The following is a 27,913-nucleotide window of genomic DNA, read 5'->3' on the forward strand; positions in this document are numbered from 1 at the left end:
CTCCTGCAGTGGAAAATATCTTGGTTAAACTTGTTTCTAATACTTTTAGAAGACTCTAAAGTAGATATTTTGGAAAAAACTAGGTCTGAAATTATTAATTGTCATTTTATTTCAGCAAAAGCACCTTGAAATTGAAAGAACTACAAAATGGTTAAAAATGCTGAAAAGCTGGGAAAAATACAAGAACAGCGAAAAGGTAAGTTATTCATGTTCTTGGTCAGTTTCCTCTATGGAATGTAGCAGTATTAAATTTATAGTGATAATTCATACCTCATTTCAGAAAAATACATTTAAAAATAAAAATGAAAAGCTGTTTTTATGATTGCATGGTGCAACAATGTAATAAATTAACAAAGAAACTGGTGTTCAAATACAGGAGTTTTGAAGGACAGCATTTTGGGGGGCCACATGGCATATTCAGAACTACCATTGCCTGTAAATTCTTGTATTGCATTATAATTGTGGAGTGGGATTGGGACATACATGGCCAGGGAGTACACACTGTTAGCGTGCATGCTGCATAATATCTGTGGTAGAAGGGGAACTGTACATCACAAGACGAGCAGGTAAATAGAGAGTAAACTACTAGTCTTCAGGAGGAACAGTCAGCACACAATTATATTTGAAAATAGTTTAAAAACAGAAACAAAAGCTTTTATAAAGTGAAGCAGAGAGAGGCCCAATCCAAAAGTCCAGATCAGAACATGAGAACTCTGGAAAAATTTGGATCTGAATCTTAAATTTATTATTTGACTTTGTGCCCGTTTGTATGTTGAACATTACTGTAGTGTCTAATGCTGAAATTTTTAATCAAACTGATATGCAGGTGGTGTATACTCATAATGGAATCTGCTGGCTCTTCATTTTGAATCCTTTTAAAATTCTTTGTGTGATATTAAGCAGGGCTATGTAGAGAAACAGCCTCCTTTTGCGGCCACAGGTTTGGTGGATGGGCAAAGAGAGCCTCTGCTACTTGTATACTGAAAGTTGTCTTGGGTTCCTGCCCAGGGAGTCTGACCAGTCATAAATTGTGATATCTAACTACATGTTGAACAAACCAGACACCATGAGGATGCTTTAAAGTAGCTTTAAAGGATGCTTTAAAGATTCTCTTGGAAGTGGGTGCCTAGAGTAAGCTTTAACATACAGAACAAATAATTAAAACCTAAACCTTAAGTACAACTTATTTAGTTACATTTTCCTTGTGTTGATTTCATGTGACTAAGCAAAAAATGCAAAGTGCCCTTCATACAGGTGGATCCTCTCTGTGGTGGAAATGATATCTCTCTTAGGAGGGTGGTGCTTACATGTTGGTGCGCTGGTTTTACTGAATTTGACAGGGGGCCATCCCTGAAATACTGCCAGTAGCTATTTAAAAGTGCACATTAATGCCACACAACAGGTCAGGACAAAAGGTAAAGAAAAACCTTGTTCAACTGAAATTACAGGGAAATTTTAAGTAGGTATAATTAGCCATTTGGTATTTAACTCAGGATTCAGCCAGAGGTTAACATCACTAACTGTCTTGAAAATGGCTGTGGGATTTTTAATGACCACAAGAGTTTTTTGACAGCAAATGAAAATAGACTACATCTACATGTGTAATAGCTGTACTTCTGTGTGTAATGGCTTCCTCATGTGGAGAGACAGTTGTGTAATGCTAAGGTAGTAGACTGAGAGTCAGGAAACCTGGATTTTTTTCTAGCTCTGTCTTGGGCAGTTCACTTAGGGTTAGGTGTTGTCCATGTCTTGCACAGCCAAATAGGGGAATTAGGCCCTGTAGCCTCCATGAGGCCGTGTAAGATCTACTTGGATCTTTGTTCTCTGTCTCCTGCAGCGCACAGCCCTTGCATTCTCACTGCCTCGCTCCTCCTTTACTGTGAGTGAATTGGTGAGGAGGGGCTAGAAAAAGGCCAGAGGTGGGTGAGAAGCCCAGCTGTGTCCCTCCAGGCAATAGCAAGCTGAATAGGGCTGGTGTTGCGGAGGAGAAGCAACCTACATGTTTCCCTCGCTACAGCAAGTTACAACCTGCTGGAGAAAGGGGGAATGAAGGAAGGAAGGAATCGTTACTCTCTGAATTAGAGTTTCTTCCCAAAGCTGGAGTGGTGAACGTACGCTACCCTTTCTAGGGTTATATACTTCAAGGGTTTCCCGGACGTAGCCTCCTTTTTGAACTTCCTTTCTCTGTCCAGGCAGATTTTTCAAATAACAGTCAATGTCCCAGCTTTTTGCAGCGCAGACAAACTGCAGCTCAGAAAAAGCCCCGAATGGTCCCTCCCCTGCATCTCTACCTGATTGGTCCATTCTCCTGCAAGCCACAACTGCTGGATCCCACCCAGCCAGGCCCCAACTCTGGGGAGGGAGTCCCGCAGGGAGGCACTGACTGGCGGCTGTTGCTGCATCCTGGGCTTACTCCAGTCGCCCTGCCACTGTGATGGAGCAACACTGTTCCCACCTCCAGTGAGTACCCCTGCTGCAGGTATCCCCAACTGTACCCCTCTCCAGCTCCTCCCCCCTTCTGGCAGTGTTTTCTTCTTGGGAAACTAAAATATGGTAACCCTAATGTGGGCTGAGAGTGAACTCTCGTAATATATCTCTACGCAGCAGTTGGGAGGGCACTTCACAGCATGGGTGGACAGACACTTGCTACCTCTGCTTAAGCTAGTGTGCTAAACATTGCAGTGTGGCCACAGCAGCAAGGATGGCAGGTCAGGCTAGCCACCTGAGTGTGTACCCAGGGGGTTGGGTGCAGGATTGTACTCAGGTGTCTAGCCTGAGCTGCTGCTTGTGCTGGTGTGGCCACACTACTATTTTTAGAATACTAACTCAAGCAGAGCTAGCAAGTGTCTGTCTACCTGCTCTGAGAAGCACCCTCCCAGCTGCTGCATAGACATATCTAGCTCTTCATTTTTCCTAGTACCACTTCCCATCTGTAATACGGGCATAATGATGTTTACACAGTTAAGTGCTAAGTAATGTGTGCTTGCTGTCCAATCACCCTCTTTGGAAGGAGATGGAAGTGGTACTGGTTACCTGCGATAGACTTCTGCCCTCCCTTCCTACAAATGTCTTTTAAAAATACCCATAAATATTTCTGTAAAGGGCAACACACAAATTGCCCATTATGGCAGGTTTTACAAAACTGTTTATTTTGATACTAGTTTAAAAGTACTAGACTGTAACTATAGCAACAGTAGCTTTAAGTGATATAGGGGCCAGTTGTGTGAGAGAGATGGTGTCTTCTGTAAGAAACACCTTTGCCGGTTCAGACTGGGAATCTTAGGCCATGGCTTCACTTGCGAGTTGGAGCACATTTAAAGCAGCTTCGGGCACCCTAACTCACGACATGTCCGCACTGACAAGGCACATAGAGCGCCCGGACTCCGCGGCCGGTATGCTTCTGGTACTCCACCTTTACAAGAAGCATAATGCTTGATGCGCCCCAGCTGGAGCGCCGTGGCATCAGTGTGGACGCCCTGGTCAATTAATGCGCTCTGATCGGCCTCCAGAAGCATCCCACAATGCCTGTTCTAGCCACTCTGGTCATCACTTTGAACTCTACTGCCCTGCCCTCAGGTGACCAACCGTCGGACCTACCCTTTAAATTATCTGGGAATTTTGAAAATCCCCTTCCTGTTTGCTCAGGAAGGCATGGGGTGCTCTCAGCAAATCTTTCCAGGTGACCATGCCTCCATGTGCCAGGCGATCCCCAGTATGGAGCAATGGTGAGGTGCTGGACCTCATCAGTGTTTCTAGGGAGGAAGCTGTCCAGTCCCAACTGCGTTCCAACCGTAGCTGCGTTCCAACCGTAGGAATTATGATACTTTTGGGCAGATATCAAGGGACATGATGGAAAGGGGCCATAACTGGGACACACTGCAGAGCAGGGTTAAAGTGAAGGAGCTGTGGAATGCCTACCACAAAGCCCACGAGGCAAACTGCCGCTCCAGTCCTCCGCTCCTGCGACCTGCTGTTTCTACAAAGAGCTGGACGCAGTACTTGGGGGCAACCCCACCTCCACTCCGAGTACCACCATCGACGCTTCAGAGCCCAGTTCAACAAGGCAGGAGGAGGAAGGCGGGAGCGAGGGTGCTGAGGAGGAGGGAGACAGCCCGGCATCCCTAAATGCATGCAGCCAGGAGCTGCTCTCAAGCCAGGAGGAAGGTAGCCAGTCGCAGCGGACAGTGCTTGGGGAAGGACAAACACCAGGGGAGGTGCCCGGTAAGTGGCTTTTATTTTGGGAAGGAAGTTGTTCGGTGCAGGCTCTTGGGGCGAGGAGGGTTAGGGCTGCATGCATGCCTAGATGCGGAATAGGGCGTTGATGTGCTCTCTCACATTGCGGTAATTGGCCTCAGTGATCTCTTCAAAGGTCTCATGCAGAAGCTGGGCCATTCGCTTGCGCAGGTTCCTTGGCAGAACTACTGTGCTCCTTGTCCCAGTCAGGCTAACATGTCCGTGCCACTGTTCCGTGAGGGGCGAGGGGACCATTTCTGCACACAGGCAAACTGCATATGGGCCAGGGCAGAAGCTGCATTGTAGTAGAAGACCCTCCCTTGCTTCCCAGGTCACCCTCAGCAGCGAGATATCTTCCAGAATGAACTCTTGTGGAAAATGTGGGGACAGTGTTCAGTATAGGGGCCTCCTGCAGCTGTTGGCTCTCCCCAAGGCACAGAATCCCAGAGGACAGTATGTCCGTGAAACAACCAGTCCCCCTTGCCCCTGTGCTTACTTACCATTTTGGGGCTCCTATGGGTTATGTGCACTCATTTTGGGATGGGCAGATTCTGCTATTGTGTAGACTGTGCTTGTCTTTAGGTACGGGGGAATCATTGCTCTGTCTGGTATGAACAATGCTGCCTCTGTTAAGGGTTGCATTTTGGCTTTACAGATTTTTTCAACCTTGAGATCTCAGCCATCCTTGTTATCATCGGCCAAAAGACTGCAAAGAATTAGGAAGCAGCCATGTAGAGGCAAAGAGGACCTGCTGCATGAAGTAATGCAGCTTTTTAATGAAAATCAAAAAGCGCAGGAGTGGTGGGAGAGTGAAAGGAGGGTCTGCCAACAGAATGCAGATCGCTGGCACCAAAGCACGGAGCGGTTGCTAAGCATTATGGAGCGCCAAGCAGACTCAATACAGGCGCTCCTAGCAATGCAGGTGGAGCACTACCACGCCCACCCACCCTGCAGCCCTTGTCCCAGAACTCCTTCCCTTGTGCCCCCATGTCACCTCCAACCCACATTCCCCCATATCTGGGTTCTTATCGCCACCAGCTGCCTCCAACACCTGTAGTTTCACCACCCAGTCCTGCAAACTAGGACCCTTACCCACTGCACTCAACCCCCATCATCATGCATTTTAGCCAGCCTTTGAAGTGCAGCACTCATTGCACAGCTCTCTAGACAGGAAGGCTGGGTATGACAACAGGACATACGCAAATCTGTGATTGAACCGTTCCCCCCACCACCCCACCCCACCCCCTTGCCCTTTCTGTTTCCCAAGCAGTTGTGTTTCTTTTCAATAAATGAATTTTCTTTTCAATAGTTGGATTTTTTTGGCTTTGGAAACATTCTTTATTATTGCATTAAGTAAAAGATTCCTTAGCACAGAAAAGCAACAGGCACTGCAAGTCCATGTAGCAAACACAGATTCCTACTTACATTGGAACCACCGTTCTTCACTCCCGTGCAGGGCACCAAACACTACTGGTGGCTTTCAGCCTCAAATTGCTTCCTCAAGGCATCCCTAATCCTTGCAGCCCTGCTCTCTGGCTGTTCAAATTCAGTCCCCAAGTGTTGAACCTCTGAGTTCCATGCCTGAGTGAATCTTTCACCCTTCCCTTCACAAATATTATGGAGGGTACACTACGTGGATATAACCATGGGGATGTTGTCATTGACCAGGTCCAGCTTCCCATACAGACAGTGCCAGCGGCCCTTTAAACAGCCAAAAGCACACTCCACAGTCATTCTGCACCGACTCAGTCTGTTATTGAACTTCTCCTTGCTGCTGTCAAGGCTCCCTGTGTAGGGTTTCATGAGCCACAGCATTAAAGGGTAACCGGGGTCTCCCAAGGATCACAATGGGCATTTCGACTTCCCCTATGGTGATTTTCTGGTCTGGGAAGAAAGTCCCAGCTTGCAGCTTCCTGAACAGGCCAGTGTTCTGAAAGATGCGTGCGTCATGTACCTTTCCGGGCCAGCCTGCGTTAATGTCAATGAAATGCCCATGGTGATCCACAAGCGCCTGGAGAAGCATAGAGAAATACCCCTTCCAATTAATGTACTCGGAGGGAAGGTGGGCTGGTGCCAGAATTGGAATATGTGTCCCATCTATTGCCCCTCCGCAGTTAGGGAAAGCCATTTGTGCAAAGCCATCCACAATGTCATGCATGTTACCCGGAGTCACGGTTCTTCTGAGCAGGATGCGATTAATGTTGCAAAGTTGCATCAATACAATTCCAACGGTTGACTTCCCCACAACTGGTTAGCGACCAATCGGTAGCTGTCTGAAGTTGCCAGATTGCAATAGCCACCTGCTTCTCCACCGTCAGGGCAGCTCTCAATCTCATGTCCTTGCGCCACAGGGTGGGGGCGAGCTCCTCACACAGTCCCGTGACAGTGGCTTTTCTCATCCGATAGTTCTGCAGCCACTGCTCGTCATCCCAGACTTGCATGACGATTCATAGATACTAAGGTCAGAAGGAACCATTATGATCATCTAGTCTGACCTCCTGCACAATGCAGGCCACTGAATCTCACCCACCCACTCCTGCAGTAAACCTGTCACCTATGTCTGAGCTATTGAAGTCTTCAAATCATGGTTTAAAGACTTCAAGGAGCAGAGAATCCTCCAGCAAGTGACCCGTGCCCCATGCTGCAGAGGAAGGCGAAAACCCCCCAGGGCCTCTTCCAATCTGCCCTGGAGGAAGATTCCTTCCCAACCCCAAATATGGCAATCAGCTGAACCCTGAGCATGTGGGCAAGATTCACCAGCCAGATATCCAGGAAAAAATTCTCTGTAGTAACTCAGATCCCACCCCATCTAACATCCCATCACAGGCCATTGGGCCTATTTACCATGACTAGTTAACATGATTTTGGCAATTAATTGATCTTTATCCCATCATACCTTCTCCTCCATAAACTTAGAGTTTAATCTTGAAGCCGGATAGGTCTTTTGCCCCCACTGCTTCCCTTGGAAGGCTGTTCCACAACTTCACTCCTCTGATGGTTAGAAACCTTTGTCTAATTTCAAGTCTAAACTTCCCAATGGCCAGTTTATATCCATTTGTTGTTGTGTCCACATTGGTACTGAGCTTAAATATTAAATTTCTCTCCCTCTCTGGTATTTATCACTCTGATATACTTTTTGAGAGCAATCATATGTCCCCTCAGCCTTCTTTTGGTTAGGCTAAACAAGCCAAGCTCCTTGAGTCTCCTTTCATAAGACAGGTTTTCCATTCCTCGGATCATCCTAGTAGCCCTTCTCTGTACCTGTTCCAGTTTGAATTCATCCTTCTTAAACATGGGAGACCAGAACTGCACACAGTATTCCAGATGAGGTCTCACCAGTGCCTTGTATAGCGGTACTAACACCTCCTTATCTCTACTGGATATACCTCTCCTGATGCATCCCAAGACGGCATTAGCTTTTTTCACGGCCATATCACATTGGCGGCTCATAGTCGTCCTGTGGTCAACCAGTACTCCAAAGTCCTTTTCCTCCTCCGTTACTTCTAATTGATGCGTCCCCAGCTTATAACTAAAATTCTTGTTTTTAATCCCTAAATGCATAACCTTATACTTCTCACTATTAAATTTCATCCTATTACTATTACTCCAGTTTACAAGGTCATCCAGATCCTCCTTTATGATATCCCGGTCCTTCTCTAAATTGGCAATACCTCCCAGCTTTGTATCATCCACAAACTTTCTTAGCGCACTCCCACTTTTTTTGCCGAGATCAGTAATAAAAAGATTAAATAAGAATGATCCCAAAACCGATCCCTGAGGAACTCCACTGGTAACCTCCCTCCAGCCTGACAGTTCACCTTTCAGTATGACCCGCTGTAGTCTCCCCTTTAACCAATTCCTTTTCCACCTTTCAATTTTCATATTGATTCCCATCTTTTCCAGTTTAACTAATAATTCCACATGTGGCACCGTATCAAACGCTTTACTGAAATCGAGGTAAATTAGATCCACTGCGTTTTCTTTGTCTAAAAAATCTGTTACTTTCTCAAAGAAGGAGATCAGGTTGGTTTGGTTTGGCATGATCTACCTTTTGTAAAACCATGTTGTATTTTGTCCCATTTACCCATGTCCTCAATGTCCTTAACTACTTTCTCCTTCAAAATTTTTTCTAAGACCTTGCATACTACAGATGTCAAACTAACAGGCCTCTAGTTACCCGGATCACTTTTTTTCCCCTTTCTTAAAAATAGGAACTATGTTAGCAATTCTCCAGTCATGCGGTACAACCCCTGAGTTTACAGATTCACTAAAAATTCTTGTTTCCCAAGCCAAAAAGCGGCATTCCACAGTGGTGAGCATGTCCGTGAATGCCACAAGCAATCTCATGTCATATGTGTTACGCGAGTCGACATCATCATCAGAGTCCTCACTGTCAGTTTGTAGCTTAAGGAGTAACTCGACTGCCAAACGTGACTTGCGGGCAAGACCCATCAGCATATTCCTCAGCACTTCGGGATCCATTCTTATGGACCGAAAGGGAAGACCGAGCGCACAGTACAAAAGAACATTGAAAGATGGCGCCAAATGTGGACGGAAGCACAGGGATAGCTGGGATGCAAAGCGATGCATCAGGGGGCGTTGGGACAGGACCCAGAATGCCCCGCACTCCCCCACCTTCCCGCAAGCCACAGCACCAGGATGGGAAGAGGTGCTCTGTGGGATAGCTGCCCATAAAGCATCGCTCCCAATGCAGCTGCAAGTGCCACAAATGTGGCCATGCCAGTGCGCTTGCAACTGGCAGTGTGAACACACTGCAGCGGTTTCTCTACTGCGCTCTCCAAGGGCTGGTTTAACTCTCAGTGCTCTACATCTGCAAGTGTAGCCATGCCCTTAGTATTTTGATGATACTCTTAGAAAATGTTGCTCAGTTTATAACTCTGAATTCTTGACTTGTTTTCCTTTCTTCTCTTTAACATCTCTTGAAGATGGAGGAAACTATTGGGAAACAGTTCATATCTTTTAGGCTTCATATTAAAGTCAATTTATAAAAAAGAGAAAAGAGGAAGGGGGTACAAAACCTAATATGAATGACCTCTTGCAATATTTCTTTTTTTTTTTTTTTTGTGGTGAAGGATTTAAACCATTCTTCTGTAGCATTGTAGACCTGAGCATATCAGCATTGTACTAATGAGGGATAACTGAAAATGAAACAGAGAAAGAAGACACACTGTCCAGTCTAATTTCATTCAGAGTGTAAACCATCCTTAGTACTTTAAATATCAAAAAGTAAATTAAAGTGACAATCAACTTAACTCACCTTTTCTGTCCTTTCAGTCTGCAGTTTTTACCTGCTGTTACCTAAGATTAGATAAGAGTATTTCTCACTATTTTCCAGTTTTACTTTGGGCTTGTCTTCTTTGCAAACTGCCCCGTCTCATGGGTCAGCTAGCTCTAGCTTTAAGCACCACTTAACTCGAGCTAGAGATTTTTATGTGTGGACTGAAGTGGCGTTAGAGGTAACACTTGAGTTATAAAACTCAAGTTTACTGGATTGTGAAGACGCACCCTTTGGGCGTTTGACAGACCTTCATGCACAGTTAGCTTCACTGTTCTGCTATATGACAGGTTTCAGAGTAGCAGCCGTCTTAGTCTGTATCTGCAAAAAGAAAAGGAGGACTTGTGGCACCTTAGAGACTAACAAATTTATTTGAGCATAAGCTTTCGTGAGCTACAGCTCAGTGTAGCTCACGAAAGCTTATGCTCAAATAAATTTGTTAGTCTCTAAGGTGCCACGAGTCCTTTTCTTTTTGTTCTGCTATAGACGTTCTTCTGTCATTTGTGGGTCTTGCATACAACAGTTTTTTAAAAATAGGAAAATGTGATTGTAAAACCACAATTGGACTCTGTTGCAGCTGAAACCATTTTTAACTCATGTGCATGTTTGTTTTAAAACTGATAATGTTTCAGGCTGATAGTGTCCCTTTAAAAGTCCACAGGGCCCCTTTATTTCCTGAGTTTCATTTGAGATAGATGTATGTGTGCGCGATTCCAGTGCCTGGGGCGCACAAGTAGCACTCCTGCTCAGATGAGTGGGGTGTGTGTGTGTGGTGTGTTTGGTTTTATGTGAATTATTTGTAACGTATTAATTTTATATGTATCTAAAATAATACAGAGCACATTAATAAATTACATTGAAAGAAAAAAGTTAACCTAAAGTGTTACTAGTAACAAAAATGAGTGAGGAATTTTTTCCAAGTATGAAACTCAATTTTTGAGTTTTGAATAAAGTTAATTGTTACTTTGGAGACTAAGTGCAAGAGATTGGCTGATGATTATGTTTTTGTCTGTGTCCCCATCTTCTTTTTTTATCGTCAGTGTAAATGTAGCTGGATCAGGATTAGTACTGATTGTGGATAATACATCTTGAGCAGCATTTTGTGGGCAGAAATTAACTTTTTAAATAACACTCACTTCCTAATTCCCAATAAGACAATAGAGATGGTACTTGTATTGAGTAAATTTGTACCTCAGGTGTGATGGGTGATGCTATCTGAAGTGTCATATTGCAATTATAAAGTGCGTATGATTGAAACAGTGGCCACTTGTGCATGCTATTAAGATAGACATTTACTGTTCCCTATAGAATGGGGAGTACCTCGTTAAAGGCAACTAATTGAACAAAGCACTATAAATAATGGCAGGGATAATAGAGCTTTATTCAGCAAGGGGCTTTATTTGCCAAAGGCTAGGAACTCATTGTCCACCCTGATCATGTGAACACTACTGAGCACACAGAGACTCTTAAAACAAGAATTGAGTACTTCTCCCACCCTCTCCCCATACACAAAACATGAATGATCCAGAGCACAAACTGAGTAGACTTCCAGCTTCCCAAAATATGCCATAGATGGTAAGATTAAAGTATTGTTTATTATTTACTATTTATTAGAGAGCTGTTGCTGCTTCTCAGTAAAAGCTCTAATAAAGAGGATGTGTGTGTGGCTAGTGCTTCAATTATTGTGAGTGGGGGACAGGCACTGAATGTGGTAGCTCCTCAACCCTGCCATTCTTAAGGCAGCAAGGAACAGTGCCACAGTTGCTGGAGTAACTCCTGTCTTTCTCTTTCTGTCTTCTCTTTGTGTGTTTAAAAGCCAGAGAAGCAGCTTGTACCTAAAGAAAACTTACAGACGTTATCTTAGAGCATCCCATTCCACCTGACATCTCTGCAGTTTGGGGGAGGACTGCTTCTGAAATCAGTATATTAATAAAGCACCGTAAAGAGAATAGCACCATATTATTGCAGAGTTGTGGACTATAATTGTAGTTGTGAATCCGTTTTGGAAAATGCAGTAATGAGATATTCCAGGAATGCAGAGAGAAAAGAGGAGGAGCAGGCCCTAAGGATAGAACAACCACGAGAACAACTAGTGTAAGTAGTTGGGCAGGACTTCTGTAATGACCTTTCATAATATATTACTGAGAAGGTTTTGCCTTCAAGAAACGTCGTATCTGTGTATGAGAGTGAATTTATTTGATTATATTCCTCTAAAACTTTTTTATTCATAATTGCAAAATACAGTTTTCTTTAATCTCTTTGGTAAAGCTGCTTATCTACTGCTTCCTTAATTCTTTCCTTCTTAATTTTTCAGTTGGCGTTAATGGGAAGGCATTCGTGTGTGAGACAGAGAAAAAGAGAGAAATAATTTTTAGGCAAAACTAGATCTGCCTCTTCAGATTTAGGAAATAGTTTAGAGGTTATGAAAGATGTAAGACAAAGTCCTGGACACTGAATTTCTTCTTTAGTCATGTTTTATCTCACTGTGTTGCCCATATTCCTAACCTGTGTTGCAGAGGTAGGAGTGAGGAAGGTAGTTCATTCAGTCCTTAACTTCTCTGCTGATACAGCTTACAAAGGTGCTAGTTTGAATGGATTATGAACATCTGACCACTAGTGACTGGACTGAGACCAAACAGCCATCTGAAGGTTAAGATGTCAAGTCTTGGTCAGATTTGAGCTGGTGACCTAAAGGTAATCAAAAGTGCCTTAATAGAAACCATCTTAAAGGTAACTCAATGGCCGCATCTCAAAATGAAGCCCGTTGGTTCCAAAATAATAATTATTCAGAAACCTCTTCAAGAACAGGTTACACTTTCAGACACTGTAATGGTCTCCTGAAGCTGCATAAACTTCCCTTTTGCCTTTTGCATGTCTGTTGCTTGTCCAAATAAAATACTGCTCTTTTCCAGGAGCAGCTTCTTATGTAGAAGATGTCTATTGAATGGCAAAGTTCCTCAATTTCTATGTTCTTGACACCAGTTCTTCTAGTTTAAGCTTTTACTTCCTAATTGTATTCTACAGTAACAAGCCAAGGTACATCAAGCCATCAGTCACTACTCATATTAAAGTTTTCCCGACTTAATGTGATCACAATTTTCAGGAAAGATTAAATAAATTTCCACTTACTATCTTCCCATTCGAATATTGACAACACTATATGTCTGCCTTTCACGGTCTGCCTTTAGCTTTAGTTGAGAAGCTATCCACAGAGAGAGGAGGTTGGGGAAGGGAAGGAGAATCTGCCAAGAAAAGGTAGCTAAGTTTATTTTAGAATTCATAGAGGATGTGATAGTCAAATCTCCACTTGCTTTATGTTCAGTCTTCAAAGCCTGAATAAAGTATCACTTTCCCCTCTCCGAGATTTCAGAATAAGATAGTGCAGAGCTCTTATGCTTGCACTCTCCTGTTATTGTTACAAAACCCATGAAAGATGAAATAACTAGTGAAAGCTCCATTATAGCAATACATTCCTTTAGGACCTCAGGATTTGATTCTTATCCTTGCCATGATTGATTCTTTTTCAGCTGGTGGCCTCCCTCAGCCTCTTGGGTGCCCAAATGACGATTCTCACTCTCAACAACTAGATTTTCTGATAGCTGCCTCATTTCCCTTCCTGAGCCAATTAGATTTGTGAGCTTGCTCTTGCAACATGGCTTGAGAAGTGTCTTGTTTTTTTATTTTTCACAGATATTTTCACAGTAGCCCACAGAGTATGTGGGAACATTTTTGGGGTGTGTGTGCAAGTCTCATTAGGTAGTGTGCATTTTACAGTCAGGTAGATTGACTAATTGGCTGTTGTAACAGATCTTGTTGAGCACCCACCTTGTGGCCACTTACAAGATTGCTGTGAGGAGATCCAGATGCTCATGTTTTAAGCCTCTGGAGTCTGAATAGAGCCCAGTCTTGGCAGCAGCTCAGGGTGCATAGATCCCCAATTGAGCACCCTGTCCTGAGAATTTAGACCTTGTGGCCCACTGCATAGTCCCTGAAAGCAGTGCAGAGCTCTCAGAATTCCCCTGTAGATCAAACATACCTTTGATGGAGTTCTGGGAGAGAGTATGAGTCTTCTAGATTACTGTTAACTTTCTCATGGGGCATGTGATAAGGTATAGCACATAACCCATAGAACTTTGCACAGAATTCAAATACAGTATTGCTCTTTACTTATCACACAAGAAATACAGACCTATAAAGATATAATGAACCCTACATGCATTTCCTTGCCTCAGTTTCCTCACTAATACGGACCATTCTTTGGGCTGGGGTCAGAGTCCTTTGAGGTCATCCAGTGTTTTTCTGTTGCAATGCATCGTTTGTGTGCAGAGGTATGGAGCCTTCTCCCCCACAGCTCTTCCTCTCTGACTATGGCCTGTCAGTCCCCTTCTCCTCTCCTGCTCAGACATCCTATGTCTCTCCTTTTGAGTCTTCTCCTTGTGAATCCTTTTATATTCTCCTTCTTTTAGTCTGTAGCTTTGTGCTACTTGGGAAATTTCCACTCTCCAAACTCCCAGCCCCCCTGCAGATCAATTTGGCTGAGCTGGTTTCCCACTCCAGCAGTCTCCTTAGCATAACTATTGTGTAGTCAAAACACAGTTATTAAAGTTAAGTCCTCCCCGTTGTACTCAGTCTTGTGTACCTGCGGCAGGTCCTGTCTGCAGTGGTGGAGATACATACATAGGGGCTTTCCATGATACAGCAGTTTCAGAAGAACAACTTCATAATGTCAACCAGAATTCCTAAGTTGTACAAACAGATCCCCCAAATCATCACAGATACTCATCTTGCAAAATCAAAATGAGTTCGTATTTAAACTTTTCTTTTCCATTTTAATTCATGCCATGTGTTTTCACTTCAGAGTTGGAAAGAGCTACTTAAGGATTCAATTCTACAGCCACTTTCTCTCTCTCCCTCTCTTAAAGTGAGGGGGGCATATTCTCAGCTAGTGTAAATTGTCATAGCTCCATTGAAATCTGAGTTCAGTTATATCAATAGTGCTATGGCAATTTACCCGAGCTGAGGTTCAGCCCCAGAGTGTGCCAGATGTAGAAGCTTGCATTTAAAAAAAAAAAAATTACATTTTTATATGTAATACTTGCATAATTTTTTCATCATGTTTAATGCTAAGGGCACTGTTCCAATTTCATAATGCTATGCTGTTATGGAGAAATATTTTCAGACAGTAACAGTTAACTGAAATATATAATAACATCTCTAACAAGAAAAACAGATATGTAAACGTAGCACTATAATTTCTTTTAAATCAGATATTGTTATAGTTTGGTTAATGAAAATTCCTCCATTTCTGGAGGACTGTAATAGTTCTAGTGTGTGTATTTTGTTTTATTTTTGAATCTAGAGAGAATACAAAATCTGTTTATGATCATGCAAGTCATATGATAATATACAAAAACAGCTATTTCCAACACAGGTATATAACCGTATATTTGCTATATAGGGTAATAGCAATGTACAACTTCATGGTGATAGACTTAAATATGCTAATATTCCATTTGCTTTTTCATTTGACTGTTCTTTAACAGTGTAGTAGCTGAAGACTTATCATAAAGGAGAGGTTTTCTGTTGTGTATAGCTCCTGGTTTTGCTGAATATGGTAAGGCTCTGTCTCTTCCCTCCTATTTAAAAAAAAAAAATGTTTCACATTCCTTTCCCTTCTTATTGCCTGTGTAATTGAGCCTATGTCATGAAAGATTTTCTTCCTTCAAAGGAGATATCAATCTTGTTTCTGGCAGCTTTTGAGCTTCTTTCTGTTTCTGAAACCTGTCAGACAATGGGAGTCCTTAATCTAGTGTTCTGTTGTGTTTCTAGTCAGAATCTTGCAACATCTCTCAATAATGACAGGATCTGCCTCTGTTTAAATTCAGCAATAGTTCTGAGAGCGAAGTGACTGGATCTGAGTCTGTAGGGCCTGCAGGGAAGACAAAATGAGGTGTGGCATTATTCTGCAGGTTGTCTACATGCCTCTCCAGTACTGCAAAACTTCTGATCAAATCAGTTACAAATGTTTGCTCACATCAGTATTTTCCTGTAGCTTTGAATAGCCCTGTTGGGTCCTAATATTTTTTCAATGGACGATGTTCTGCTTTGTGAACCTTTCACTTGTTTGTTCAAGTTATTTGTGCTGACTGTTCTTCCAACTTCGCTTTCACAGAAGTTCTGTCAGCCCTTTCATCATCAACCTTCAAGTCAGGATTTCAGAGAGCTGTCCTAGTTGCTGGTTGTTTCAGCCCGAGTGGGCACATAGCGTGGTAGAGTTGCCCACTCTGTTGAGACCCTGAAAACAAATCTCTCTCTTTCCTTAGTGTCACTCATTTTCAAAGGGTATTTTGTTTAATAATGCAGTGCTCAGGCCTTTGGCTGTTATTCCGTACCATGATTCAGTTTTGTTTTTATTTCAGCAAGAAGTTTGTATCACAAAGTATAGATTATGGAGCGTCCATTAAGTGCAGATGCTCAGTATCCTGCTGACCTTTCCCCACTCCTCCTTTTCCCAACCCTATGGGTTTATTTAGAATATAGATCTGTTAGTAAATTTTTCTCCAATGTATAGGTTGTTGATTAAGAGAATAATTGATGGAAATGGATGAAGAAACAAGCAACAACATTGTTACGAAATAGCAAAAATGCTAGTTAATAAAGTACACCAGTACTGCAATAATTGTCACCTGATTAGGAGAATGGCATGATATAGGGGACTGGTAATAGGATAGGACCTTTAACTTACTGATTACTAGAATAATTCCAGCCTAGTTTAATAGCTACTGAAAGTCATTACTATCTGATGGCTGTTGGATGGATATTTGGAAAAGAGCTGCATCATTCCAAAGTTCCAAACAAAAAGTACCACAATTGGTGTCCAAAAATGGGCCCTGAAGAATTAATCACCTTCTCACTTACGGGTAGTTATCCCTGCAGATGAAGGCTGAGACAGACTGGGCAGGGGAGGTTGCTACCTTTCTAATGGCTGGTAACCTGACCAGCCTCTTCTCCAAGGCCCCACCCCTTTTTCACGCGTTTCCCCTGAAGCCCCGCCCCCACACTTGCTCCTCTCCCCCGGTAGGGTTGCTACCTCTGAGGTACATCTGCCCACACATCCTTTACAGACACTTGTTTGAACTTCTCCATTTTCATACACACACAGTGGGAGATTTGCTTCATTAGCACACCCATTCTGGAGAGCAGAGGAAGGGAACTCCCCCTTTTGCATGTACAGCTGGGGTGAAAGGGGGGACTCTCCCCTACATTTATACAGATGCCCAGATTGGCAGAGAGACTACCCTTATTTCCACTAGTACCTAAGAGAGAAGAAGGTCCTACCCACTTGCACACAGAGTGAGTGTGTGGAAGGAAGAGGAAAAAGGTGCTTCCCATTTGCAGCATGCCGACCCGAGAGAGGAGAGGAGGGGAGCATGTCTCCCCACCCCATTTGTTGCGCACCTTCCAGTTCTCCCACACTGCCAAACTCCAGGCTGAGAAACTTTCTGAACTTTCCCCAGTTGGGAGTGGGCAGGGCAGGGAGAGCTGTGTGCTGTGATTGGCTGGATGGGCAGGGCACCGGGCTATGATTGGCTAGGCTCTGTCCCCCTCCTTATGAGGGTGGTGAACGTTCTCTCAGCGGGTTAAATTCAAATTGGCAGCAAGCAGTTTCAAAAAAAAAAAAGGGGCGGGGGGACATCAGGGTTTGTCAAATGGCACCCAGACACACAAGCTGAAACCCGGACTGTCCAGCTGAAAACTGGATGGGTGGCAACCCGTCTGGTGGGACTTTGTTGACTAAAGCCTGGTCTACACTCAAGTTTTACAAGCTAGGGGTCTGATTGTTTACTGAAATAGTTAAACTGGTAAAAGCCCTAGTGTGGATGCAGTTAAGTCAGCTGATATAAAGGTGCTTTATACCAGTATAGTTAAAGCAGCAAAACTTTCTAATGTGGACAAGGCCTTACAATACTGCTGTCACCATGTCTGTTCTGTGGATAAACAGAGGATTGCAGCCTCCAAAAATGGGCAGTCCAATTCCTTTTACAAGCAATACATTTCACCCAAAATTTTTAAATGAAAATTCTCACCCAAGCATTTGCTGGCCTTTTTTAACATGCATGAAACTGACAAAATAATGTAGAAATTTAGGTTATAGAATAATAGCAGCAAAATGTATGTGCTAAAATCTATACACAACCCCAGCGTGTCTGATTGTGCCTTTAGACAGCGAGCTTTTTGAGGATTACAATCTTTCTGCTTGATGTGATTATACTTTTTGCAAGGGTGAAGGATTGTGTACATCTGCCTTGTATAGTAGAGATGACAATTGAGTGATAAATTTCCCTATCTCTGAGAAGCTCTAAGTTGGCCACTACTCTTCATGCTTTTTAGCTTTCCACATTGTACTTTTGAATGGGCCTCTGGTCCTTGGATTATTAAAAATGAAAGAATTTTAAAAATTTAAATAATCGCCTAGTGTCACTAGTACATTCCTAAACCTAAAGCTTAGATCTGAACTACTTGAAAATGTATCTTTAAAATGGGGATTTCTGTTGCCCAAATAGCCTAAAGTTTACTCCAGTGGCTTGTTTACTAGCCTTTCACCTCTGGAAACTTGAGTTAAAAATGAAATGAAAGTAAGACTAAGATTCTCTCTCTTTGGGGTGGGAGAGTTGTTTTTAAATTGCTGCCTAGATTACAATCATAATTCATACAGATGTTTTATGTATGCAGTAATTTGTCACTTGATCTACTGTGACTTTCAAAGCATGTTAAATTAAAAAACAATCCAATAGATCTATTATTGAATTACCTCTCGTTTCGTTTATAGTCAATGTTTTATCCGCATGAAATGACTACAAAACCAGTTACGAAATTTCAGAAGAAAGATCTATGTTTTTTAATTATGCTGATATTGTGTACTGTCTCATGCTTTCAGTTATGATATACTAGGATAATGGGTGAGAAGAAATGCAGTACACAGTAAGAGTCAGTCTAGATTTTCTGTGATATAATAACAGCAAAATCTTTAGTGTACAAGTACTACAATGGTGGGTACAACATAAGATGCTGCAAATGGAAAAGTAAATAGAAACAATTCATTCTTAATCTCCAGTCCATTTGTCCAAATATACTTTTTAAAATTTGCAATAGCCTACATATTCCTCTTTGGGTATGTGGGTGTGTGTATTTATTAAAAAACCTCAAAATATATAAATTCAAAGATATTTTTATGTTAGTCACATATTGGTCAGGTTTATATCTTGAAGTATATTAACACTGTAACATGCTGCTTGCTCTATAGGGGAATGAGACATGTATTGCACTGGATATAGGAGCATCAGAACTATTTGATTTAATACTGGCCTATTGTTTGCTATTTTAGTGCTATTTCTACTGCTAACCAAACTAGCTATGTTAAGGTCAGAGGGATTTCTGCTTACCTCAGAGCTATTGAGACCTGCTGTGGGTGAGGTGCATGTGCTTGCTTAACCCTATCTCCAAAAGGATACTATTTTGTAGGTGGCATTCAAAGAAATACCATCATTTAAAAGCATTGTTTCCAGGAATGATTGATGCAGATATTCAACTTGTTTTGTAAGTGGGAAGAATGCTCCAGAGTATCATCCATTTCTGTTCTTTATCTCATTTCCTTCCCTCAAAGGGTTCCACACTGGGCCACAAATCCTGTGGCCAATGGAGGGTTGGATGAGTCCTCACTGATCTAACCTTTACTTCTGGTTCATGCAGGACTTTCCCAGTGTTTGACAATTTTGGTGTTGTTTCCTGTAGCCCAAGTACAGTAGAATGTTTAGAGGCAGGACTTCCAAAAAGAATGGAAAAACATGGTCATTGCTTTTACGTGCTGGTAGATGGGCTGTGTAATTGGAAGGAGATGTACAAGGACTGAGTGGTGCCTTTCTCCCCCATTTCTCATCCTTTCTGTATGTGTCTTAGTGCAACAACATATCTATGGGGAAATTAATTTGTATTGCATAATTAAAACTAGCTTTCACAACATGTATTGGCATTGAATCGGGCAATACTGTTACGTCATGACTATCTACCATACAGTATTTGTCACTGCAGCCAAAAGCATTAAATCCTTTAAGAATGCATTTTTGTATAATTTGTAAGTCATAATGCACAGCTAAGCAGAAAAAAGTCTGGTTACTTATTAGTTGACTCTGATCAGATCTCTCCAAATGTGACAGTTACCAGAATATCTGACCTGAAATCTGTTAGTTTGATATGTAATATTTCCTGTATTTGTGATGGTCTTATACTTGCATGCACTTTAATTCAGGGTAAGTCTACACTACAATCAGGAGGTTTGAGTGCCGTTTCTGTAGGCGTACCCGAGCTAGCTAGAGATCAAAGCTGGCTTGAGTATCAATAGCAGTGTAGCCATGGCAGCAGGGTTAGTGGGACGGCTAGGCTCCTATGTACAGCTCTGCCCACGACGCTGGATACATACTCAAGTGGCTAACCATGCTACCACCCATGTTGCTGTAGCTATGTTTTGAACTAAATCAAAGTTGTTTTGGGTATGACACATGAGCTGCGCTCACACCTCCTGATTGTTGTGTAGACATATCCTCAGTGTTACAGTCCCACAAGACATTTTCGAAAAGGATAGTGCCACATGTTTTGAGTGTTACTAATTTTTCAGAGTTTTAGTATACTACTGGATTATCATTTTTCCCCCTCTCAGAAACTTTAACTTCTTAATTCACCCTGCATAATAATAGCGAGTTACGTGTGGACTACTTTGGAACTGATTTTGTTTATGAGCTTAGTGCTTATGCACAGTGCCAGACTGACAACGCTTCAGGTCTCTACTCGTGGAATAAGTATAGCACAGGCAGCAGCAATGCAAGTTTCTCCAACTAGTCCTGCCATTATGCACATCCTGACCTGGAAGAGCCTCTTCCAGGGATGAGGGGATAGTTCAGTCTCCATGTCTTGTCCTTGGCCTCCCTGCTAAGGCTGCCAACAGGGATCCCAGTTACCAGTATTTATTAGACACGCTGAACCTGCCAAACTACTTCCAGTACTACTTCAGGGCTGATTGATAATATTATGACCTTCTTCTTTTGATAATAATGCTTGATGCAGGGAAGGCTCTCACTCCGCTCAAGGTTTTCTGGCTTGTTCTGCATTCAGTTTATTTTTTTCTTTTTACAGTTCCATAGGAGAATTTATAAAGGAATCCCACTGCAGCTGAGAGGCGAAGTCTGGTGTTTACTACTTGATGTCCCTAAAATGAAAGAAGAAATGAAAGACTTTTATAATGTGAGTTTGCAAAATTTCCCCTTAGAATTACCAATCACAAACTCTTAGATGCTGGGAAGTATTGAGCTTTTATTTTATGCAATGTAGCAAAAGGAGTAGAAATTGTATTTAACTGTATTTTCAACTCTGTAGCCAAAGAGAAACCCATGGGGGCTCAGCATTTAACCCACTTACTTTTTGGTTTTGTAATTTATGTAATTCTTCCGATTCCCTCCCCCATCAATCAAATAAATAAAGTGCAGTTCTACTCAGAAAAAGGACTATAAAAGTAGCATCGTTTTAGTCAGCAGAATCTCCCCTTGCCCCCAAAGCCCTATCTGTTTAATTTAGTGAAAAAAGTAATGGGGGGGGGAGGGCTTTGTGTGTGTGTTTTTTCTCCTTGTATTGTTTTTTGTTTTTTTACTCTTATTAGCCCTGCAGAACCAACACAACTTTGTGGGAGTGAACTTTTACCCATGTGTGCACACTAACTCCAGAATGAGTCCTTATTCTGGATTAGCTTAATCCACTTTGGAAATTTATTAAGTTAATTTGAAATAAGAACATACAAACAATAAGGAATACAGTTCATCCACTTGAAATTCACCCTCTGCTTTATTCTGGATTAATTTTCATGTGCGGACAAGCCCTAAAAAAAACCCTGAAGCCCTGTAAGTTTGATTTCTGCTTTGCAGAAGGAAAGGAGTACTTGTGGCACCTTAGAGACTAACAAATTTATTTGAGCATAAGCTATCGTGAGCTACACCTTACTTCATCGCATGCATGCAGTGGAAAATACAATGGGGAGATTTATATACAGAGTGGTCAGTAGGTTTCCGGTATAGGGTGGTGGTTATGTGACCATCGCTTATTAGCACCATAGTGTCCAGGAAGTGGATCTCTTGTGTGCATTGGTCCAGGCTGAGGTTGATGGTGGGATGGAAATTGTTGAAATCATGGTGGAATTCCTCAAGGGCTTCTTTTCCGTGGGTCCAGATGATGAAGATGTCATCAATGTAGAGCAAGTAGAGTAGGGGCATTAGGGGATGAGAGCTGAGGAAGGGTTGTTCTAAGTCAGCCATAAAAGTGTTGGCATACTGTGGGGCTATGCGGGTACCCATAGCAGTGCCGCTGATTTGAAGGTATCCATTGTCCCCAAATGTGAAATAGTTATGGGTGAGGACAAAGTCACGAAGTTCAGCCACCAGGTTTGCTGTGACATTATCGGGGATACTGTTCCTGACGGCCTGTAGTCCATCTTTGTGTGGAATGTTGGTGTAGAGGGCTTCTACATCCATAGTGGCCACGATTGTGTTTTCAGGAAGATCACCGATGGATTGTAGTTTCCTCAGGAAGTCAGTGGTGTCTCAAAGATAGCTGGGAGTGCTGGGAGTGTAGGGCCTGAGGAGGGAGTCTACATAGCCAGACAGTTCTGCTGTCAGGGTGCCAAAGCCTGAGATGATGGGGCGTCCAGGATTTCCAGGTTTATGGATCTTGGGTAGCAGATAGACTGCTGAATTGGAATTAATTTGCAAACTGGATACAATTAACTTAGGCTTGAATAGAGACTGGGAGTGGATGGGTCATTACACAAAGTAAAACTATTTCCCCATGTTTATCACCCCCCCCCCCCCCCCCGGGTTCCTCAGACATTCTTGTGAACTGCTGGAAATGGCCCACCTTGATTATCACTACAAAAGGTTCACCCCGCCCCGCTCTCCTGCTAGTAATAGCTCACCTCAAATGATCACTCTGGTTACAGTGTGTATGGTAACACCCATTGTTTCATGTTCTCTATGTATATAAATCTCCCCACTGTATTTTCCACTGAATGCATCCGATGAAGTGAGCTGTAGCTCACGAAAGCTTATGTTCAGATAAATTTGTTAGTCTCTAAGGTGCTACAAATACTCCTTTTCTTTTTGCAAATATAGACTAACACGGCTGCTACTCTGACACCTATCATTTTGCAGAAGGAGGCAGTCACGGGTGAAAGACCATACTAATCACTAGCCAGAAAGTAAGCTTGAAGCACTATATCTCATGATCCTGCCCTCATCTTGTGAAACTTTGGCAGTGGTTCCCACTGTTGTCTTGGAGCTGGAGGCAGATTTCTTTAAAAAGAAAGTATGGTGGTAAATAAAAATGTTCAGTAAGTTTTAAAAATAAAGCAATAACTGGGTTGTTTGACTCCAGAGGAGTTTCATGTATTTGAATCAGAGTAACAGCCCTGTTAGTCTGTATTCGCAAAAAGAAAAGGAGTACTTGTGGCACCTTAGAGACTAACCAATTTATTTGAGCATAAGCTTTCGTGAGCTACAGCTCACTTCATCGGATCCATGCTGTGGAAAGTATAGAAGATCTTTTTATACACACAAAGCATGAAAAAATGGGTGGCCATTTGGCCATCATGTGCCAGGAATGCCCCTCTGCCATGTACATTGGTCAAACTGGACAGTCTCTGCGTAAAAGAATAAATGGACACAAATCAGATGTCAAGAATTAAAACATTCATAAACCAGTCGGAGAACACTTCAATGTCTATGGTCATGCGATTACAGACATGAAAGTTGCGATATTACAACAAAAAAACTTCAAAACCAGACTCCAGCGAGAGACTGTTGAATTGGAATTCATTTGCCAATTGGATACAATTAACTTAGGCTTGAATAGAGACTGGGAGTGGCTGAGTAATTATGCAAGGTAACCTATTTCCCCTTGTTTTTTCCTCCCCCCCTCCCCCCCCCCCCCGACGTTCTTGTTAAACCCTGGATTTGTGCTGGAAATGGCCCACCTTGATTACCATACACATTGTAAGGAGAGTGATCACTTTAGATAAGCTATTACCAGCAGGAGAGTGGGGTGGGGGGAGAGAAAACCTTTTGTAGTGGTAAACACCCATTTTTTCATGCTTTGTGTGTATAAAAAGATCTTCTATACTTTCCACAGTATGCATCCGATGAAGTGAGCTGTAGCTCACGAAAGCTTATGCTCAAATAAATTGGTTAGTCTCTAAGGTGCCGCAAGTACTCCTTTTCTTTTTATGTATTTGAATGTTTGGTCAGAGGGAAAACCATTAAAATCAAGCTTTGAGAATAACCAAGATGAATTAATTTAATGTTTGTAAAGCACTTTGAAGATGTGAAGTACTCTGCAAATGTTTATAAAACAGAACCTTGTTAGTTTGCAGTAATTATTGGGGAGAATATTGCAATTTACTGAATTTTGAGAACTTAAGAGAACAAACACAATAAAAATAAACAAAGCTAGATGTCATGAAATGTGCTTTATTGATTTATTTTGACAACTGTATTTTAGTTTATTATAATATTTCATAATGTCTTAGCCAATGTTGTAATAGCGTAAAGCACATTTCTGTAGGGTTTTTTGTGTAAACATATTTTAAGTCTTCGGCTTTTGCGACCCATTTCAGCTATCTGTTGCTAAATCTTTGCTGAGAAATAGAGGTAGTAATTTTACATAAAATATGGATGAGTGAGGTTCTGCTGAATTCACACAAGAATGAATATGCCTTTTATAAATCTAAAAGAATTTACAACCTAGTCACAGAAATTTGTGATGGGGGAACTATCTACATAGAAAGTATGCCTAGACATAAGAATAGCTTTTTGGTAGTACAGGTTCAGTTACTGTGGTGTATCAGGCATTTGGAGGACAAAGATGAAAATATTAAGGAAAATGCCAAACAAGGAGGAGACCTATTCTGTGACAAATACATATAAGATATAGGAGAAGATCCTTTTTCTAGTGTGGAAGTGAGGACATATTTGGAGTTCTTTGGTTATGATTGTCAGTCTAACCCCCAAAACGGGGTAGACACAGAAGCATGGTCTATCCACCTCCCATCCTACAATATATCTTAAATTTAAAATTGTATTGGGAACTTGTAAAGTGATTTTACAATTCAACTCAAACAACATACGGAGAAGTGAAATACAAAACAAACAAAGAAACCCAATCTCGAACTTAGATATTGCCAAAGGGCCAGACCAGTAAGTAAAACAATGAAACCTGTAAGCTAATGCTGTCATAGCAGTCTTCACTTATCCTTTTCTGCCTTGGTAGGATTTTATCAAGACCTCTCGTAATAATCATGAAAAAAGTCATCGTCCAATTTGGAAAGGTGCCAGCTATGTGCAAAGTTGGGAAACTGAAAACTATACTCTGGAGGGAGTTCTGCACCAAAAAATTAAAAATTCTGTGCCAAAAAATAAAAATTCTGCAAATTTTATTTGTCAATAAATAATTGTGGAGACTCCAGCATGGCAGTGGGGAGCACAGGCCACTGGCTGCATGGAGTTGGGAGATCACTCTGCAGCCACCTCTCCACCTCCCCGGGACAGGGACTCGGTGGTGAGGCTGCACCTGACCCTGACACAGCTCAGTGGCTGGGCCTGCTTCAGAAACACCCCAGGGCCCTGCCTCTCTGCACCAGGTGTAGGCAGGCAGGCTCAGCTCAGCAGCATCCAAGTGTAGAGGGGCTTAGTGTGGGGGGAATCCAAGTGTGTGGTGAGAGGGTTCTGTGTGGGGCGGTCTGGGTGTGGGCAGCTCAGTGGTGATCCTGGGCGGGGAGCGGTGTCTGGATGCACAGGGGCTCACGGGGGAAGGGGGGTTCTGGGTGCAGGGGCAATGAGACTGCAGGGGGGTCCAGGTGAAGGTGGTTGGGGCTCAGCAGGGGAGTCCAGGTGCTGGGGGAGTGGGGCTTGGTGGGATGGGGTCTGGGTGCAGCGTACTTGTTGGAGTGCTCCTGGGGAGTGGGAGTTCAATAGGCCTGCCTAATGGGAGAGCCCCAGCTGCTTCTGCGGCTGAGGGGATGCCACATCCCCTGCAATTCCCCTATCCCTTTAGCTGCTCCATCCCATCCCATCCCATCCCATCCCCCTTCTCCACTGCCCCCTGTCCAACCCCTCGTTCCTCTCCCCACTGCCCCTATCCCTCTCCCCTCCCTCCCACATCCGCCCCCCTTGCCCTGCCCCATCATGGGCACTCACTGTTTATACAGACAATAGAATGGCTCCCAGCACACAGAAGGGGAGCACAACCAGCACTAGGATCCAGGAGGCAGTGTTTGAACACCAACTTCCTTCAGCCGGGCAGCTCTGTGCTCACAGAAATGGTGGTGGTGGGGGTAGTGGCATGTGACCCTGCGTGCCTGCCCATACCTTGTCTCTGTTGGGGGGCAGTGCCCCCCCCAATTATGCCCATGTGTGTCCCCACCCCCAACTCCTGCGTTGCTTCTCTTTGCTTCCCCATCATTTTCTATAATAAGCATTGTAAGTTCACAGATTACAAATGTTTTTGTCCACCAATAAATTCTGTGGCCTTAAGCAGTTTTTCTTCCTATTTTAAATGTCCACAGAGTTTTGCCTAATTTCATTTCTTTATTGCCATTTTTCCTAGAAATTAAAACATCGAGCACGAGGGTCTTCACCAGATATCAGGCAAATCGATCTTGATGTAAATCGAACATATAGGGATCATATCATGTTTAGAGACAGATATGGTGTTAAGTAAGTAAATAAAAATGTATGTAATTTAGTCATTTCTTGTTTGTCTTTCAGATAGATTTTTACCTACCTAAGACTCCGTTTACTACCCAAGAAGTATGACAAAGCTTTGAATGTAAAAGTTTCAGATTTCAGAAAGTACCACATATAGCTTAAAAGAATGTAGTCTCTGAATAGTTCAAAATCAGATTGTTTAATCTCCAACCTGCTAGCTTTACCCTTTAATGTATTAAAGCTATGGCCACTGGAAATCTAAAGAAAAAATCTAAATTCTTTATCCCCCCAGATGCTGTAGACATTTTTACAAAATCTGAGAAAATTTGTTGGCCTCTATTTAAAGCAAATTCAGAGCACAAGAAAAGACTAAGTTCTTTAATAAATTATGTATATCTTTATAAAGTAATGTTATAAAAACAATTTTTTTCTTACTTTTCTGGTAACTTTAATCTCTCCCCTCTAGCCTTTTAGCCTTCCCCTAGATTTTCTGTATTTTCCCTCTTTTGCAGTGTAGCTTTGAGAACCAAATAAAACAACTTTTTAGCTATGAACATGTAATTATTTATGTAATTAAACCTTGCCACCTTAATACTTTTAGATTTTTTTGCAATATTTTATTTTACAGTTGTTGGATAAAGAATGTTCAACTATTTCACTATTTAAACATTTTTAGCATAAACATACCAAATGACAGCATTGTTCTTAGGCTTCAGGATCAACACCCCCATTGAGATGAATGAGACACATCTCACTCCTCTTCAAATGTATCATTTCATTCTTTTTCAGTAGCTTCTGGAAGACCTCACTGCATTTGTTCACCTTCCAAAGGTTATATTCACAGTCATAAGTGAGATAAACTAAAATGTGTTATTTTGTTTACTACTTTGTTGTTCATATAATTGTAGAACATTGCGTAGGATATTTCACAGACAAGTAAAAAATACCCCAATATCTGTGTCCTTGAGAATGTAGAGTCTAAATAAAATCCTTAAATTCTGTAGACGTCTAGAAATAAAAATTTGGGGCAGTGATCCTAAATCCGTGGTAGAATGTGGAATTTCCACATTGTGTATTTCCAGTGCTGCCACTTATGGCATTTGGGGAAAGTTCAGTAACCATATCCTGCACTAAAGAAATGAAGTCCAGTTTGTTTTTTTTCCCCTGAAAGTAAATTGCTTTCCTTTTCAACAGTTTGTATTCTTCTGAATGTTTTTGTGTTCATCCTGTTTTAGGCCTTTAGGGGGAACACTTAGGGTAAATAGTATTAAAATGTTAGACAATAATAGTGATATTGTGCCCTTTACATTTAGTTTCTGTTTGGCTACTTCCTGCCATCTGATTTGTGCACCAAGTCCCTGCGAAGTTTATTGACACCTCATAATTAGGGCCCTACCAAATTCAGAGTCCATTTTGGTCAGTTTCACAGCAGGAGGGTTTTAAAGTTAGTCAACTTCATGTTTTCAGAAGTTTACACTGAAATTTCAGGGTGTTGTAACTGTGGGGGTCCCAACCCAAAAGGGGATCGTGGTTGGGGAGTGGGGTTTGCAAGGCTGTTGTAGGAGGGTTGCTGGATTGCCACCCTTAC

General features: G+C 42.3%; 1 protein-coding gene across 6 annotated transcripts in view; it reads left to right on the plus strand.

Moving 5' to 3' along the window:
* Nucleotides 1-27,913, plus strand: part of USP6NL (USP6 N-terminal like) — a 210,360-nt gene that overhangs the window by 135,986 nt on the left and 46,461 nt on the right. For 5 of the 6 annotated variants that reach the window (XM_074942631.1, XM_074942632.1, XM_074942634.1 and 2 more), the window contains exons 6-8: nt 116-196; nt 20,717-20,824; nt 26,225-26,334. In XM_074942631.1, coding sequence (XP_074798732.1) covers nt 116-196; nt 20,717-20,824; nt 26,225-26,334 — 299 coding nt within the window. Of the gene's footprint in view, nt 1-115; nt 197-11,468; nt 11,624-20,716; nt 20,825-26,224; nt 26,335-27,913 lie in introns of those variants that run through there. The other variant, XM_074942635.1, reaches the window with a different exon arrangement.

This window comes from Natator depressus, chromosome 1 (genome assembly GCF_965152275.1).
Source record: "Natator depressus isolate rNatDep1 chromosome 1, rNatDep2.hap1, whole genome shotgun sequence".
NCBI lineage: Eukaryota > Metazoa > Chordata > Testudines > Cheloniidae > Natator > Natator depressus.